At 35.9% G+C, this 16,449-nt stretch overlaps 3 protein-coding genes and 1 long non-coding RNA gene across 6 annotated transcripts; 1 reads left to right on the top strand and 3 right to left on the bottom strand.

The window, feature by feature from the left end:
- Positions 1 to 4,167: 4,167 nt before the first annotated feature.
- On the bottom strand, positions 4,168 to 6,000 carry LOC148213338 (UDP-glycosyltransferase 73C6-like). The gene is made up of 2 exons (XM_088126983.1): positions 4,949 to 6,000; positions 4,168 to 4,847 (listed from the first exon to the last, which is right to left on the bottom strand). Exons 1-2 carry the CDS (start codon positions 5,858 to 5,860, stop codon positions 4,275 to 4,277), a joined length of 1,485 nt encoding a protein of 494 aa, XP_087983109.1. The 5' UTR covers positions 5,861 to 6,000; the 3' UTR covers positions 4,168 to 4,274.
- Positions 6,001 to 7,278: 1,278 nt separating this feature from the next.
- On the bottom strand, positions 7,279 to 10,966 carry LOC111013616 (uncharacterized). The gene is made up of 7 exons (XM_022288091.2): positions 10,803 to 10,966; positions 10,349 to 10,668; positions 10,120 to 10,256; positions 9,383 to 9,735; positions 9,032 to 9,128; positions 8,663 to 8,944; positions 7,279 to 8,474 (listed from the first exon to the last, which is right to left on the bottom strand). The coding sequence occupies exons 2-7, from the start codon at positions 10,485 to 10,487 to the stop codon at positions 7,467 to 7,469; spliced, it is 2,016 nt and encodes a 671-aa protein (XP_022143783.1). The 5' UTR covers positions 10,488 to 10,668; positions 10,803 to 10,966; the 3' UTR covers positions 7,279 to 7,466.
- Positions 10,967 to 11,425: 459 nt separating this feature from the next.
- Positions 11,426 to 13,554, top strand: LOC111013654 (uncharacterized). The gene is made up of 3 exons (XR_002601740.2): positions 11,426 to 11,584; positions 12,673 to 12,790; positions 13,131 to 13,554. It is a non-coding gene; the product is annotated as an uncharacterized LOC111013654 (long non-coding RNA).
- Positions 13,555 to 14,203: 649 nt separating this feature from the next.
- On the bottom strand, positions 14,204 to 16,358 carry LOC111013763 (UDP-glycosyltransferase 73C5-like). Of its 3 annotated transcripts, none has more exons than XM_022288284.2 (2): positions 16,312 to 16,358; positions 14,204 to 15,760 (listed from the first exon to the last, which is right to left on the bottom strand). In XM_022288284.2, the coding sequence occupies exons 1-2, from the start codon at positions 16,349 to 16,351 to the stop codon at positions 14,295 to 14,297; spliced, it is 1,506 nt and encodes a 501-aa protein (XP_022143976.1). In that variant the 5' UTR covers positions 16,352 to 16,358; the 3' UTR covers positions 14,204 to 14,294. The 3 variants fall into 3 exon arrangements, with proteins under 3 accessions (XP_022143976.1, XP_022143978.1, XP_022143977.1); XM_022288286.2 differs by having other exon boundaries at positions 16,180 to 16,316; XM_022288285.2 differs by lacking the exon at positions 16,312 to 16,358 and adding an exon at positions 15,957 to 16,305.
- Between the last annotated feature and the right edge of the window lie 91 nt (positions 16,359 to 16,449).

A 16,449-nucleotide genomic window follows, 5' to 3' on the forward strand; every position in this document is an offset into this window, starting at 1 on the left:
ATTTGAGCAACACTCTTCTCATATTTCTCCAAAAACTCACAAGTTTCAAGTAAAATCCAATTTTGATATTACTTTTTTGCTAAAGTTTCACCAATTTTGTACTAATTAAATACACATGAAAATTTTCTTTTAAGGTAAAATTTACAATATTCATTTAAACTTAAGGTCAAACTTAAGATAGTAAAGGTTATCTAAATTTGAGGTCAAATTTTATAAAATTCAAAGTTTAAGATATAAATTTATACGGTTCAAAATAAAATTTGATTTTTCCCAATTATTTTTCTTCATTTGATGAGAGAATCTAATGGTGAACCAACATCATTTTTCAAGCTATTGATCTATAATTTGTTAAATAATGTCTATTAGAAAGATCAGAATACCAATATTGTTCATGATAACCATACATGACATGATAATTACTGAGTCAACATAAAATTTAAAGAAGAAAACATATGTCTAAGAGAAGAAAAAAATTTACAATTTTTGTTTTTAATTCCTCTTTTAATAGATGTAATCAATTTTACGTTACAAAACATTATATCATATAAATTTATTATCAATTAATTTTTAATATTAAAAATGTAATTAAAAAGATGTTAGAACGAGAATTAAATTTAAAAATTAATAAAATATTAGGATTAGAAAAGATGCCAATATAAGCATAGATGAAGAAAGGCGTACGCCACGTCAGATTCAATGTAACCAATAGATATCGAGTAGTCAGCCACGCATACTATCAAATCTACTGGGACCATCAAAACTTTCTGAACTGACCAGAAAAAAGAAGAAGAAAAATTGTGTATTGTGTCAGATTCAATATTATAAATTTTGAACAAAAATATTATTTTACTTATGACGTCGTTTTAAATTTTAACCACATAAATTTTCATAATTTAAAATCATTCCAACACTAAAATACTAAATTAATTATTGCTTTACGTGACCACTGATGGACCCAGGGAGGGTTTATATAAAATTAAGTAAATATCCTCCGCAAGCTTCATCTTAAATATTACAATTGTTGATGCAAAATTTTATTATATTTTGTACACAATTTTCATATTAATTCAATATTATCAAAAGTCGAGGGGCACAAGCTCCTCGAGCCAAATACACATCGGATTAAAGTTAACAGATGAAAATGAATGCCAAAAAAAAAAAAATTCACGTAGGATAAAATATCCTTTCTAAAAGGGCGTTTTTCCACGTCGTTTTAGCATCATATATTACAAAACAAACAAAGCTGGATTCCCTAGGAACAATGGAGGATCCAAGATTTTAGGTTAGGGGCACAAACGCAGGTAAATATATTTACTGAAAATATTAATTTTAAACTTGAGTTTGCCGATGTGTATCAGTTTGTATTGGATAAAGTGTTGAATTTTCACCTGTATTTCAAATTCTACATGGATTTTCGTTTGAAAAATTGTTGAGAAAAATATTCTCATGGATCAAATGAGTTAGAAAACTTATATTTTTGCCATGAAATAATTAATAGGATTTAGACAAAATCGACATTAGAGTTGATTTTTAAATTATAAGTTTCGGCAATAGTAAATTTGAGAAACTTGGTTTTTGTTAAAATAGTGAGTTTGTATGGTTTTTTTTTTATGAAATAAAGTGATAAAACTACATTTGTCTAAGTCAGGGTTTTATTAAAAAAAAATATGATCCCCAATATAAATTTAATTAAAAATATTTTATCTAAAAAATCTTAATTAGACATAAAACTTAAAATTATTTACTTTAAATGAAAAGAAGACTAACGTTGAAATTCAATCACAAGATAATAAAAATATATTAAACAAATTACAATATGTTGACCCATCCATTAAAAAATGCTTCGAAAAACAGAAATGAATAAAAATATATTTCAAAAACAAAAACCATCAAAATACATTTAAAAAATAAAAACACAAAAAACTTCCGGTGGACGTGATTCGATCTCGAAAATTGGGAAAAAAAATATATCTAGAAAACAATCAGTGAAAATAAAAACAATAAAGAAACTTGCATGGGCTAGATTCGAATTTTGGAGCAGAGTGCAGGGCATGGCCTCTATTATCAACGGAAGTTTTTTTGAAATTTATTTTATGCTATATTATTTAATATTAATCCGGGGGCACGTGCACCCCTGTCCCCCACGTGATCCGCCCCTTCCATATAGGGTCAAATTATTAGGAAAAAGAAACAAACAAAAAATTTATTGTATGCTATATTATTTAACAAACAAGCATGCTCCATATTATGTATAAACAAACAAACACGACTAATCTAAAATCCCTTCGAATACCATTTAGTGTAATGAATAGGCGTCATATTAAGTATATTAATTATATATAAGTTTTTTTTAATACAACATGTAAATTATATATATCTAATATACCTAAACAAAAGTATATCATTAATATATACTCGAATGATTAGTAAGAAGTTGCAATATTATTCAAACCAAAATCTTCAACCAGAAGATATAACTTCTTCAGTAGTATATCTAATGTCAGAGTATCAAATGTCGAACGACATGTCGAGGTGCTCTTTTAATTATTCACGTGAATTTATTTTATTATACTTTTATTTATTATTATTATTATTTTCTTTTTTACCTCTCTCCTCCAAAATTTTCTTGGTCTAATTTCCCGCCTTATGACGAAAAGGGGAGTCATCTTCTTCCCTTTCTTCTCTTTCTTCCTTCTTCCTTTCTTCTTCCCCTTCCTTAGTTCTTTTCTCTTCTAATCTCTGCATTTCAATCACAACAACCGACACTTCTTTAGGATTGCTTTTTTTTTAGTTCACTATCCGTTAAAAACCGACCAAACTGACTGATCGAACTGTAGGTTAAACGGTTGATTTATACAAAAACGTAAAAAATAAAAAAACAATTCCAACCCATCGAAACCGACTAGACCGGTTTTCGACGTCGAAATCGGCCAAAAACCGACCCCAACCGACCGATGCTCACCTAAAGTATAAAGTATATACCAATATACTTCATGTTTGCTGTATTAGTTATATAACTGATATATTTAATTTATATTAATTATTACTTTACATTAAGTATATCAATTATATTTAGAGATGTACCTATAATCAAGTATATAACTTATAATTCAATAAGGAATCCACAATATTACTTAAACTAAAATCTTCAATCCGAAAAAAATATTTATCTACAATATATCTATCTAAAGTATATAATTTATATAATTTAGTATTATTGATCTAATTTATATTTGGTAACAAAAGAAATTTTGATTTTAAAAATTTTGTCATATTTACAAAACTTAAAAAGTTTTGTTGCTATGTTTACAAATATTGCAAATATTTTTTTCACTCATTTAAAATACCCACGATTCATCTAAGCTTTGTTAAAATAAAAATATCAATATATCAAATTATAAGTTAATTGATTATAATATTTGTACAATATATAATTTTAAAATATATTAATATATTTATTAATAGAATCTGAGATTTGAATAAATGTTTATTGGATAACACATTGTTTTTATTGGTTAAAAGTAAATTACTTGACATCATTTCAACAAATTTTAAACTTCCCAATTTCTAACTTTTCTACTCATCCATGAAACTATGAAAACATTATCAAATAAAACCATACAAAAATAAAATTCTATATTTCATTAAAATCTTTGTTTTCTACCGATAGCCTTGTTTCCTTTTTTTATTAATGAGTTTTCAATTATAGGTCATTGTAATCTTTCAATGGTAAGTTTAGCTCTTGAGTTTTTGAAAAATAATGGTGTATTTTGGGAGTTATTATCACTTTTTCATTGTCAAAATTACTTGAATCATGTTTAGTAAATTAAAAAATTGATTTTAAGAAAGTTTAAAATAACTTTAAATTGATTTTTGGTATCTTGATTTTGAAATTTTTCTAATAGACTTGTAACTCTAGAAAGAAAAATCCTTTCACTTGTTCTATCCCACTATCATGCAAAAATAAATAAATAAATAAAAAAAGAACCGTCAAATTCAACGTAGTTCAAGTGATTAAGATATTTGAAATCCCAACACCCAAGTGTTGTCCGAGGTCAAAGAATGCAATATTTTTCCTTTGTAAAAAAGGGATTGTTCTTGTTTTTTCAGCTAACAACCTATTTCATGTGATTCAACAGTTTGAGTCAATTCTGTAAACCAAAAGGAGACATAAATCAACAACAAAGCACACAGTTGAGACATATAAATCACAGAGTTGGAATTTTATCCTTATTAATAACTTGAACTGAACTGATTAACAAGCTCTAAATTAACTAAGATTCAAACTTGTGCTTGATCTCTTCAATTAGCTCTGTAATTTTGACATAAGAGGAGCCCCCTTCTCCCACAGCTCGCTTCGCCATCTCTGCAACTTCTTTCACACGCATTCTTCTCTGTTTTCCCTCTTCTCCTCCATCCATCACCTTCTCAATGGCTTCCGTCACATCTTCCCTCCTCACCACAACCCCAATTTCCTCCTCCTTCCCCCAGTTCACCGCCACCGCCGCCCCCGTCACGACCCTCACTCCGACTTTCAGAATCTCGTCGATCAGCTTCTCGTTTATCAGCTGATCTGCAAACAACGGCCATGTCACCATTGGCACGCCTGCACATATCGCTTCCAGCGTCGAATTCCATCCGCAGTGGCTCAAGAATCCGCCCACCGAAGGGTGCGACAGAATCAGCACTTGCGGCGCCCACCCTCTTATCAAAAACCCCCTCCCTCCCACCCTCTCCTCGAACCCATCTTCCCTAATCCGCTTCTCAAGCTCCTCTGTTTCCGACCCATTTCTCAGCACCCAAATAAATGGCGCTTTTGACGCTTCCAGCCCCAGCCCGAGCTCCACCTGTTACATAACATTACTAGATAATATCAGCTACCGCATAAATAACATCTTTATCTAGAGCAATGCGATTCAATGAAATCCTATTTATTATTCCACACGACCAGCTGGCTCGGTATCAGATTGCAGATGCTCCCCATGCACGCGTAAATTACGGAGTTGGGTTCCCATGAATCCAGCCACTTGAGGATATCCCGCTCGTCAATGGACGCCTTGTTGCCTCTTTGAGCTTTGTCCATATCAGAATCGTTGCAGAGCGAAACAGGGCCGACGCACCATACTCTGTTTTCTGTCTTCTTCAATTCTTGTGCATACTTGGGCTCCAACTCTTCGAAGCTATTAACGATCAATCCGTAGGCCTCGCTCATGGATGCTCCAATTTCGTCCTGATAATGTTTCAGCTCTGGAGGCAGGGGCTTGGGCAGGTGAGCCGCGGTCAGCTGAACCGGGTCGGGGAGGCCGGGCAGCACAAAAACAGGGGATTCTGATTCTCCTATGTTCATCATGTCGAGAGGGTTCAGAAATTTCAACTTGTCGATAATCACGTGGAAGAAACAGCTCGCACCCAGAAAGCAGATTCTTGGGATTTGAAAATTGTGGGCGATTTTGGCGGTGTAGGGGAGCATTTGGTCTGAAATTATGCAGGTGGGGGGTGGGGAGAGGCTTTGGAGGAGATTTTGGACTGGATCGAGAAGAAGAGAGGAAGCAGAGAAGAATTTGTAGCCGTGGGCGAGTGAGGGAATGGAATCCAAATTCTCGCAATCTTTGGGGAATCCGAGTTGTTGGGAGGGATATGGAATTGGGAGGAGGTGGATTTGGAGGCCGGATTGTTGAACGGCGCGAGCGAGCGTTGGTTGGAAGCGGGCGGCGTTGTGGGGGGTGGTGACGATGGTGACTCTCACGCGCCGCCGTGCCAAGAGCTTCGCGATGTCGACCATGGGGATCATGTGGCCTTGAGCCATTAATGGAAACAGCACGAAGTGCAGCTGCGGTTCGCCATTGGAGTCCATAGCCATGGCTGTTGCTTACCACCTTCTCTCGTTTGCTTTCTTACATTTAAAGAAAATCTGATGGTGTCTTGTCACATCTTGTCTGCATGATAACACTGATGAGTGTAGGATTTAAATCTCTGGCTCTTAAGTTGGGAGCAAAAGTTTTAAATCTGGTTGAAAATCTCGAGATATTAATTTTATGGAAATCTCATTAAAAAATATCGATGAAATGAAATGAAGATGTTGATGAATATTTTTATAAAAATTAAAACATCATAAAAAGTATTTAAATTAAACAAATGAACATAATTCTATTTTTAAATGAATTAAAAATTATTAATATTAATATTTTATATATATTAGTGACATTTTATTTACCCAAAGAAAATAGAGTTTCAATATCCACTCTCTGTGCTACTCTGGAAACGACTCTAACCTTCCCTCTTTATTTGAGATATTTTTTTTTATTTTTTTCTGAGTACAACACGTATGGATGAGATTAAACTCACGGTCTCTTTTTTTGAAATATATGTCAATTACTCCTGAGTTATATACTCGCTTTAGTTGAGACTGGTTTGATTTTTGATTCTCTTTTAAAAATTTCAATTTTCTAATAGTTTGCTTACATCTGTGTGAAATTATTTATTTATCTTTCCTCAAATCATTCATTATTTCTCCTTTTTATGTAATTATTATTATTTTATTTTTTATCTCTTCCTCGATTTTTTCAAACCAAAAAAATTAATTTTCCTCTCTCCTCCCCACACCTTCTTTCTCTCTCTAAAGTAGGTCTCTCTTTCTTACACCCTCACCTCTTTCTATCTCTTCTGCATATAACAGAAAATAATAGAAAATAGGAAAAATAATAGAGGAGAAATTTACATATAACAGAAGACACGCAAGTACGATCATTGAGAGATGCTTCAGACAATTATTCAAACAGTACCTCTTTGATTTTTTCATTCCACCAATCAAAAAGCAAATAAATAAGTAAAATAATTTAAATATTTGTTATGAATCTTTTGTTTTTTTTTTAATTTTTCTATAAATCGACGATGAATTATGCCCAAGTTTTGATACTTATATTGACATATTGTTAAGAATTATATATTATTTGACCAATCTTTGCCTTGGGGGTAAACTTTAGTCTGAAGGCTTAATATGTTGTATAATAAATACTCTCAGGCCAAGTTTTTAATTGTTTTAAAATATGGGCCTTTCAATTGTATGGCTATTTTACCAAGTATTGGTTATTATAATCGATTGTTTAAGTTACTTTTTACTGGACTCTCTTTTTTTCTTTCTTCCATTGCACGCAGAAGCATCTAACTCCACATGCAAGCCTGAAAGTTTGCTTGTCTCAAATAATTCAAGCTGAAACTTCTATGGAAACCGTCTCGCAATCCACGCAAAATCCTGCTAATGATATTTAACTCAAAAGCTACAGAATTCAAGTGGTCATTAAAATGTTGAACTGCACTGTTAAAACTGTTTGATTCGAATCCAAGGAAAACTGATGCCGATGTTGAGCTACAGTCTTTCAGAATGGTCAGTAACACAACAGCAATTGTTTAAGTACCAAATTCTCAAATAAAAAAAGACCTCAAAATTCGAACCGGGATTTTCTAGTTCAATTCCTAGACTTCTTTTTCGAAGACTTCGATGAAGGCTTCGATTGCTCAGAGCCAGTGTTTTGATTGGTCCCTTTTGAAGTCGTTGCTTGGTTAGATTTTGAATTTGCATTGCTGGAACTGCCTCCAGCAGCACCAGTTTCATGTTTGTCTCTAACCACTGCACCTTGGGAGCCTCTCACCTGGGCAGCTCTCTTATCTTTTCGCTTGGGTCTATAGCTTGATCTCTCTCTCCTAGGAAGCCACCTTTCTGGATCTGGGGGAGGACCTGGATTTGCAGGATCAAATCCTTTAGGATATCTTGGCTTTCTCTTTCTCTTTTTCTTTGATTTGGCCTTGTTTTTCTCTACCATGTATGCATCAGATGCTCCAAGATCAGCACCACTCTCGACATGTTTGGCTCCTGAAGTTCGCTCCAGATTCTCCACATCAACCTCCTTCAAGCCTGGTAATGGCTTCAACTGCTTCTCATAAGTTTCTGCCTTCTTAATATCCACACGGGCAACTGTCTTGACCAATCCAGCCAATGCTTCTATGCTTCCATGGCTTTTAACCAGCTCCTCGTATAATTTGGCAGCATCTCCTTCACGCCCATGCCTAAGCTTGAAGGAAGCTGCTTCCTGCAATACTACATCAAGCTTGCTGTCTTCAGTCATGGCATTTGACCACCATTTGACTGCAGAATCAAGCACAGCAATAGCTCCATCAACATCTCCTGCACGTTCTTTTAGAGACACAAGTGTAGCAACGGTGGCAGGCATGTGTTGAATATCAGGTATCCTAGAAAGGGACTCAAATGCAACATGAGGATGGCCAGCAGCAGCAGCAACCTGCGCCTTCGCTAGGAGAACCAACTTGGACTTGTCTGGAAAATTTTCAGCAAACTGGCCCAGAATTTCTTCAGCTTTCCCAGCCTTATTCTCTCTAACTAATACGGCCGCTTGAAGCAATACAGGGGTCACACTATTTGGAAACATATCTGCCAGAGTAGCAACCATTTCTCGAGCCTGGAGCACAGAAAAGAGGTCTTTCAAGCAGATGCAAGCCACAAGATTTCTACACTACTGAATAATTAATAAGCTGTTACAAGAAAACTTCTATCCCTACCAATTAATGCTTCATTTTAGAGGTGTATGGATGCGTAGAAATGCAGAAGGGTACTGTATAAAGTATTATAAAGACAGTGCAGGATGACCTGATCCATCTTATTTGCATGGAGAAGGAGAAGGAGACGATTTGCATATATTGATTCCCTTTGTTTTTGAGAAATCTTTGGTTCAAGTCCACGAGCAAGCCGGAAGTTCGGTGCATCTTTCTCTTTTAGCTTATCAAGTTTTCTAAGGCCATCAGAAATATCTTTTGGACCTCTCAATGCTATAAGATTGTTCACTGCCACTGCAAGCGAAGATTCATCTGCCAAATCTCGATTTATGATGTCTGTGTAAGCTTCAAGGGCTTCAGACGTATGACCAAGAAGCTGATTAAAAGATAAATTGGGATTACATGATTGAATACCTCTAGTGCTTAAACAAAAGTAAAAATATTCATTTATCAATGAGGTTACCTGCTGCAAGTATGCTAGTTGGACAGCTATTGGGGCTAGCTCAATATCGATATCTTCATCAGGCAAATTCTCTTCCATGAGTGTTTCTTGACCAATTCTGATAAAAGCACGCAAAGTGATACCACCTAGACGTCAGTTTAAGGAAAACTGGTCCTAAGGCCAAATGGAGAACTTTAAGTAAAACAGAGATACACTCCCCGTTTAAAAATGTTCTTACTAACAAGTAACAGTGTCATACACATTTGAAAATTGATACTCTATACTCAGCCAATTGTCTGCCATGCTACCATTGAGTACCAAAAACTAGAAACTCGCTATTTTTATTAACTTATATATGTGTAAACATATTACCTTCGAGCTGACAGTAACAGTTGTTCTGCATCTGTATACTTGTTCCTGTCAACTAAAGAACATGCAGTATTGTATGCCAACTCGAAGCTGCTGGTAGCTTTCACCCTAAGATCCTCCATGGCTCTTTGTACTTCAGAAGCCCGTCCAGCTGCAGTTAAAGCTGCAACATAATTTATTTCTAAAGAATCAATCTTTGACTTTGCTAGCTTCTGATAAGTGTCCACACAAGCATCCATTTTTCCTAAACGATACAGGATCTGGGATTCCAGTAGCAACGTTGTTGAGTTTCTCTCTTGGTCTTTCAAGGAATCCAAAGCTTCATCCAACTTATTCTGTCTGTATAGGCAGTATGCCTATTTAAAAAATTATAAAAAGAAATGTATACAGTGCAAAATGTGTTAGTTGGTTGTGATTGAGGGGCACCAAATACAATTATATCACTGCATGAATCTGGGGAAGGAAGACAAAAGGAAAGCAACCAGAGTAAGGACAAAAATACGAACAAAAACAGAGATTGCAAGAGATATTATCTTAACATCTTCATCATGTATACTAGTGAGTTCGTTTGAAGTTTACATCAAACAAACAACTGCAACGTATAATAATGTAGCAAGCAGCAGAGCAGACGAGACACAATTAAAAGAAGACCAATAAATTCACCCACCCTAAGATGCTCGATTCATTCATTTTAATAGCCAAGGAAAATGAGTGACTAGAAATGGTCAAATTCCTTCTACCTTGAAGAAGCTGAAGTCGGGAGCAATCGTCTGGGAAGATTGAATTGCAGAAAGAGCATCATCGATTCTGTCATCCTTGATCAAGGCCACGATTTTGCATCGGAGCGCGTCCTCGTCACCGGGAGTAATAGAGAGAACTATGAGATATAATTGAACACATGTAAGGTACATGAACAGGAAACAAAAAGAGAAGCGAATAGAATATAATGTTAGATAGAAGAAGACTAACTTTGATCCGCGACTTTGACGGCTTGAGAGAATTCAGATCGCTGGATGTGTCTGTTCAGGGAAGTGAATTGATCTTCGATGGGCGGAGGCGGCTGAGAAGACGGAGATGGCTTCGGCTTGTCTTTGGGTTTCGGAGCCATTTTCTCTCGCGTTTTCTCGCTTGCCAAACAGACGGAAAGATTAGGGAATTGGTAGATCCAGTTATAACTCCAACAACTCCATCAGCAGCCGCGCAGGTCCATTACCTGAGAATCGGAACGGACAAATCTGATTCCTTTGCCGGGATATATCTTCGCGCCACTGAATCGACAAAGCTCAGTCCTACAAAAACCAGAATTGTATTATAGCATGAAACAATAACCGAATTACGTTTATCTAGCACCACTAGTTTTCACATTCTCACAGAAGAAGCCTTCACTTCTTCAAACCCATCAATTATAATGAGAACTACTGACCTGCATATCAAATTCACCTAAACAGAACCCTATTCCGCCATTTTACGTAGTATCATCGACTGAAAGATAATTGGAAGGAATGAAAATAACAGAATGAAATCAATTCAACAGGTTACTCCTCCGTTTCTTCGTGGTCGCCGAAAACCTAGAATCGAAGTATGTCGACGGAACGATAACTTGAGTTTGAGATGCATTTGATTACCCCTTTATTATTATTTAATCACTAGAATGCCACTGGGCCTTTTGCAAGGTGTGGGCCAAGAGATAGGCCCGGTTCCTTTTTAACGAGTCTGAGCCTTGGCCCGTTAGGATTACAAATTTTATTTTATTAGCATTTAAAAATTTAAATTTTTAGATTTTATGTATGTACATATATGTACACAATCTATTGTACTAAAAAAAAATAAAGGAAAGAAAATGATATTTAATAAAGTTTTAGCTACGAATTGCTTCTTCCCAAATTGACCAATATAACCCAAAAAGTTTTATGTTATTTACAAGTTACCCAAAATCACATATTTTACTTTTTTTTCACCCAATTTATTATTTTGAATAAAATATAGTAAAGTGCATTTACAATTTTACCCCATTTTAAAAGTAACAGTTAGAAATCTTTTCCCCGTTCTTCTTCCTTATACTTGGTTCAACTTGACCGAGATTTTGAGAGTTACAATTTTTTCTTTCTTCCTCTTCATCTTCTTCTTTTTTATCTCAACTTGGTGCATGTGATTTGAACGTCGGATTTCTGAAACTCATCTAAAATTTGAATCTCACAATCAAAGGTCAGTGTTCTATCTTACATTTTTTCAACCGATATTCCTTAGAACTTTGGATTCTCCAGCGATAAACAGTGGTAGTTTCTGACCGTTAGGCTGGGGTAGTTTTTTACTTTTGCGACTTTATGTTGAGTAGAAACTAGGTCAGGTGTTCGACAATTTCTGTATGTCTTGGTTCTTATAAGCTGTTAAAAAAAACAAACAAACAAATAGTAGTTTGTGGATTTTAAATGGGACGAAGTTAAAATTTGGGTTTTCTTTGAATCTCAGTCGAGTTTGTATGAATCCCAATCGATTTGCTTAATATGTTTTGAAAAGATCATGGGCCAAAACTTGAAGAAATTGTCACAGGATTTCAGTTTAGGGTTCAATTTAATTTAGGGAAATTTAAAATTAGTGTTCAATTGAGACAGTATATATATAGTTGACTTCAAGTTAGGATGCAATTTATAGTTGATTTGAGTTTTAAGGTTAAGATATAGTAAATTTTGAAGATTGGGGAAGTTTTCTTTATGCTTCCCATGAGAGCTTGTGCTCGAGATATTTTACAGCGAGCTTGAAACTTGAGTAAACTCACTCCAATTTTGAAGAAATTTGAAGAATTTGAAAAGTTTCTCAATGCATCTCAAGGGAGTTCATCCTCGGGATTTTATCTAGCGACTTACAACTTGAGGAAACTTCCCCAAGCTTTAAAACTCGAGGAAGTTTGCTCAAGTTTTAAAGTTCACTGGAAAAAATCTTGGTCATGAACTCCCTCAAGATAGCTCGAGAATACGCTGTAATGTTCAAAATTTCCTAAAAACTCGAGGAAGTTCGCTCTAGTTTAAGCTCATTGGAAAAAATCTCAGCACGAACTCCCTCGAGATGCCTCGAGAAAATTTTCAAATTCTTCAAATTTAACCTTCGTTTCATCCGAAAGCTATGTCTCAAATTCACTTATTATTTAGTCTGATTTATTTGTTAGTATGTTCCACTTAATTGAGTTTTCTTTAGTTATTGTATGCTAAACTTGATGAACTTATAAAATGTACTATTGTCATCCTATTTTTATATGTTTCATTGTCTCTGAGTCGGTATGTTTTATCTATTTGTAGGATATGGAGATGGTACCAGTTATATCGTTAAAGTGCGAGGTTATTTTGGTTAGGCTGAGTCTACCACTTATACCATGGCGCATCTCAGCACCACACCAGGAGGAAGATGGAGATTGTGGTATTTTCCGTATTAAGTTTTTTGAGTAGATGTAAGAGTTTGGATATGAGTACTCTTAATTCAGGATATGATGTCATTCTATTTGCAGTCAAAATATTGGCCAACATGCTAGTTTTTTTTATTATCAAACTTCACTCGGTTGTTTTTGGAATTTTTTTTATTATTAGTTTTTCATTACTTCAGGTCTCCATACTTCGAACTTGGCAGTTTTGTCTTTTCACCGTTTCTAATGTGTCAAAAAAAATTTTTTTAGATCAAAAAGGTGAAATTTCTGATTTTTGGTCATTTGAGCAAAACCTAAAACTTTTTAGGTTACATGATCAATTTCTCGTACTCGCAGCTCCGACAAGCAGGAGAGGGACGAAGAAACTCGATCGGCTACGTTAGACGAGCAAGAGCCAGGGACGTACTTGACGAGCAGACGAGGGACAAGTGGTAGAAGCCGACAAAGAGTAGTGATAGTAACGGTTCAATGAAGTCAAGTCTATTAGGGACTCCCTGACGATCCCGAACCTTCCAAAAGTGATGGGTATGTTTTATGATATGTTGTCTTTGCCACTGCGTTTATAATGGGCGTATAGACCAGCTGAGGCCCAAACTCTCAATCTCTAGGCCCATTCGTCGATGCCTAAGATACAACCTTGGGCCGATCTAGCTAACCTGGGCATGGTATAGATGGGCTTTAGCCTTTTTTTCTTTTTTGTAGAAAGAACTTTTCGCCCTTTTCCAATTTTTGTTACTTGTAATATATTTTAATTTGATTATTTTCTATGTGACATTTTAATTTCATTATTAACAGTTAATTTAAATTATGATGAATAATTTTTATAAAGTTCCATTTAAGTCGTTTGAAAAAAAAAAACTCCACTTAAGTAATTGAATTATCAGAATACGAAAACATTATTAGTTATAAACATACCTAATTTCTACTTGAGTAATAATTTTACAACATGAGAATAGTTTAACTAGTTAGAGTATTTATCAACTAACAAAAATTTAGTAGTATAATTTTCGAATAAGGAGCAATTTGACAATTAAGAGAGAGATGAAAAGCAAAAATTTATTTTAAAATATAAGGAATTGTCAAATATTTAATGGTGGTAAAAATCAGGTTGCTCCTATCCATAATTTTCAAGTATCACCACATGTATGAATAATTGCTACCAAGTGTCACAAATGAGTTTAATTATAATTTATAAGGAAAAGAGGTCTTTATTTTTTAATACTATTTTGTTCCGGATACTTTTGATTTTGATTCATTTTGGTTCTATGTAACTTTAAAACATCAATTTTAGTCCTTATACTTTCACCTTGTTCATCTCTTTCGATTCATGTACTTTAAAAGTGATCATTTTTATCCCTTTGTTTATATTTTAAATCTTTTTTTAATCGTAATGTTACGACGACACTTCGCTCACTAAATTTTATTAAATAAAATTACTATGATTAAAATTAATTTGGAAGTACAACTATTAAAATGAACGAGCTTAAAATTTGAAGAACCCTAAGTAGAAGCAATATCTGGTTTTTTATATTCCAAGATCTGTTTAATCAAAAGCGAAACATTGTGATGAGAGGATCCTCCTTCCACCACAGCGCTTTTCGCCTTCTCTGCAAGCTCTTTCACTCTCCTTCTTCTATCTTTCGGCTCTTCATTTTCTTCGTCCATTAATTTATCTATGGCGGCTTTAACATCTTCCTTCTTCACCTGAACCCCGTGCTTCTCTTCTTCCCCTTCATTCACAGGGTACTTCGCCCCAGCACTGACTCCGATCTTCAGTACTCGAAGAACCAGCTGCTCGTTTATGAACTGGTCCGAAAACAATGGCCAACTCATCAATGGCACCCCTGCGCATATCCCTTCCTGGATCCCATTCGCCCCACAGTGGGTCAAGAACCCTCCAACTGAAGGGTGTGAGAGTATCAGAACTTGGGGAGCCCACCCCCAAATCAGAACCCCTCTCCCTTGGATTCGATTTTCGAACGCGTTTTCAGAAACCCATTTCTCCAATTCCTCTGAATTCTGCCCTTTCCTGATTGCCCATATGAATGGCCTTTTCGAGGCCTCTAAACCCAGCGCCAGCTCTATCAATTGACTGGGTATCAAGTTGCAGAGGCTTCCAAAACAGACGTAGAGAACGGAGTTTGGTTTCTGCGAATCGAGCCAGGTCAAACACGAGTGCTCATCAATGGCGGATTTCTTCCCTCTCTCTGCCTTGTCCGCGGTCTCTGCGTTGCAGAGCGAAACAGGGCCCACGCACCATACTCTGCGTCTCTTGTTTTTCAAAGCCTCCACGTATTTGGGTTCCATTTCTTCGAAAGTGTTCAGAACAATCCCGTATGATGACATTTCAGCTCTTCCCAAGAGAATTTGAAATTCTTCGAGATTTTGAGGAATTGGGGGTGGGGCTCGTGATTTGCTGATTTCGATTCGATCGGGAAGGCCTGGAACTACGAAATTCTCCTCTTCGTTTTGCTGGGTGTGGAGGAGGAGGTGAGAATTATGCATCACCAAACTGTAAAAACAGTTGAAAACGTAGAAGGAGATTCTGGGTATGTTGAATTTGCGGGCAATTTTCATTGTGAAGGGTAAACAGCCGTCGGAGATTATGCAATTTGGGGGTGGTGAGAGGGTTTCGAATAGTTTCTCGACAGGGTCTTGGAGGAAGGTGGTGGCGGCCATGAATTCCATCGCCGGTACCGACGGCGGAAGCTGGTCTTGATTCTCGGTCCCTTCCGGCAAACCGGCTTCCTTCCAGGGGAACTGGATCTTGATGATGCTGATTCTGAGGCCGAGTGAGTCTCTGTCGCGGTGGATTATGGTTTCGAACCGGGAGGCGTTGTGGGGCGTTGTGATGAGCGTGACGATCACGCGCCGCCGTGCCAGGACGCGCCCGAAGTCCACCATTGGGATCATGTGGCCTTGCGCCATGAATGGGAACAGAACGAAGTGGAGCTCACCCGCCATACCTGCAGGATTCATTAACAATTAACAGCAGACGGTAACGAGAATTAGAATCCAAACGATACGATTTAACTCTCATGGAATATGGACTGGAAGTATCTACTACAAAATAATAATAATACCCGAAAAAAAAAGCATGTAAATTGTTAATAAATCAAGATATCCTAAAGGAATGATAATTCATAAAAGAAAATTTCTTACACAAACCAAAATCTCAAGGAAACCAAAAAGGGTCCCAAAAGGAATAATTTTGAAAAAAAGAATCTCTTGAGAAATTTGTTTTTAATCTCTCTCTCAAAACAAAGGTATCCAAACGAATGCTTAAAACAAAACTCTCTCATGACCAAGGAGCAAGGGGAGCTCCATTTCCAAAAATATGAATGATATTACCGAGGACAAAATAAATAAATCGAAATTAACCGACCCAATCCAACGACAATCTAACCCAAATCGTTTTGAGTTCAGATCGGTTGGATTTTTTCTAAAAATCGACCCGACCCGAAATAGGCAGCTCATGAAGCGACAAAGATAGCATTTGGTTGGAAGAGACCCCAACCTCTGTTAGATCGTGTTCTCGTAGAAGATTTAGGACACATCCTAGGTTTGGGGGTTAATTTATGTTGAACTTGTTTGTTGTCAAACAAAAAAAGGGCAAAAAAGCTCTCACGTTGGAATTTTGGAAAACCATGCATGT

This window comes from Momordica charantia, assembly GCF_013281855.1.
Source record: "Momordica charantia cultivar OHB3-1 chromosome 1 unlocalized genomic scaffold, Mcharantia_2.0 BLBB01000001.1, whole genome shotgun sequence".
Lineage (NCBI taxonomy): Eukaryota > Viridiplantae > Streptophyta > Magnoliopsida > Cucurbitales > Cucurbitaceae > Momordica > Momordica charantia.

What these genes read in the sequence shown, in the direction of transcription:
- LOC148213338 (XM_088126983.1), bottom strand. Translation starts at nt 5,860, where the DNA reads ATGGCTATGGACTCCAATGGCGAACCGCAGCTGCACTTCGTGCTGTTT. An exon ending in ATCTGATACCGAGCCAGCTG is followed by an intron (nt 4,848 to 4,948) that starts GTCGTGTGGAAT and finishes GTTATGTAACAG; the next exon opens with GTGGAGCTCGGGCTGGGGCT.
- LOC111013616 (XM_022288091.2), bottom strand. Translation starts at nt 10,487, where the DNA reads ATGGCTCCGAAACCCAAAGACAAGCCGAAGCCATCTCCGTCTTCTCAG. An exon ending in CCGACTTCAGCTTCTTCAAG is followed by an intron (nt 9,736 to 10,119) that starts GTAGAAGGAATT and finishes TTTTTTAAATAG; the next exon opens with GCATACTGCCTATACAGACA. An exon ending in ATGCAAATAAGATGGATCAG is followed by an intron (nt 8,475 to 8,662) that starts GTCATCCTGCAC and finishes TCTGTGCTCCAG; the next exon opens with GCTCGAGAAATGGTTGCTAC.
- LOC111013763 (XM_022288284.2), bottom strand. Translation starts at nt 16,351, where the DNA reads ATGTGTCCTAAATCTTCTACGAGAACACGATCTAACAGAG. An exon ending in GAGAACACGATCTAACAGAG is followed by an intron (nt 15,761 to 16,311) that starts GTTGGGGTCTCT and finishes TGAATCCTGCAG; the next exon opens with GTATGGCGGGTGAGCTCCAC.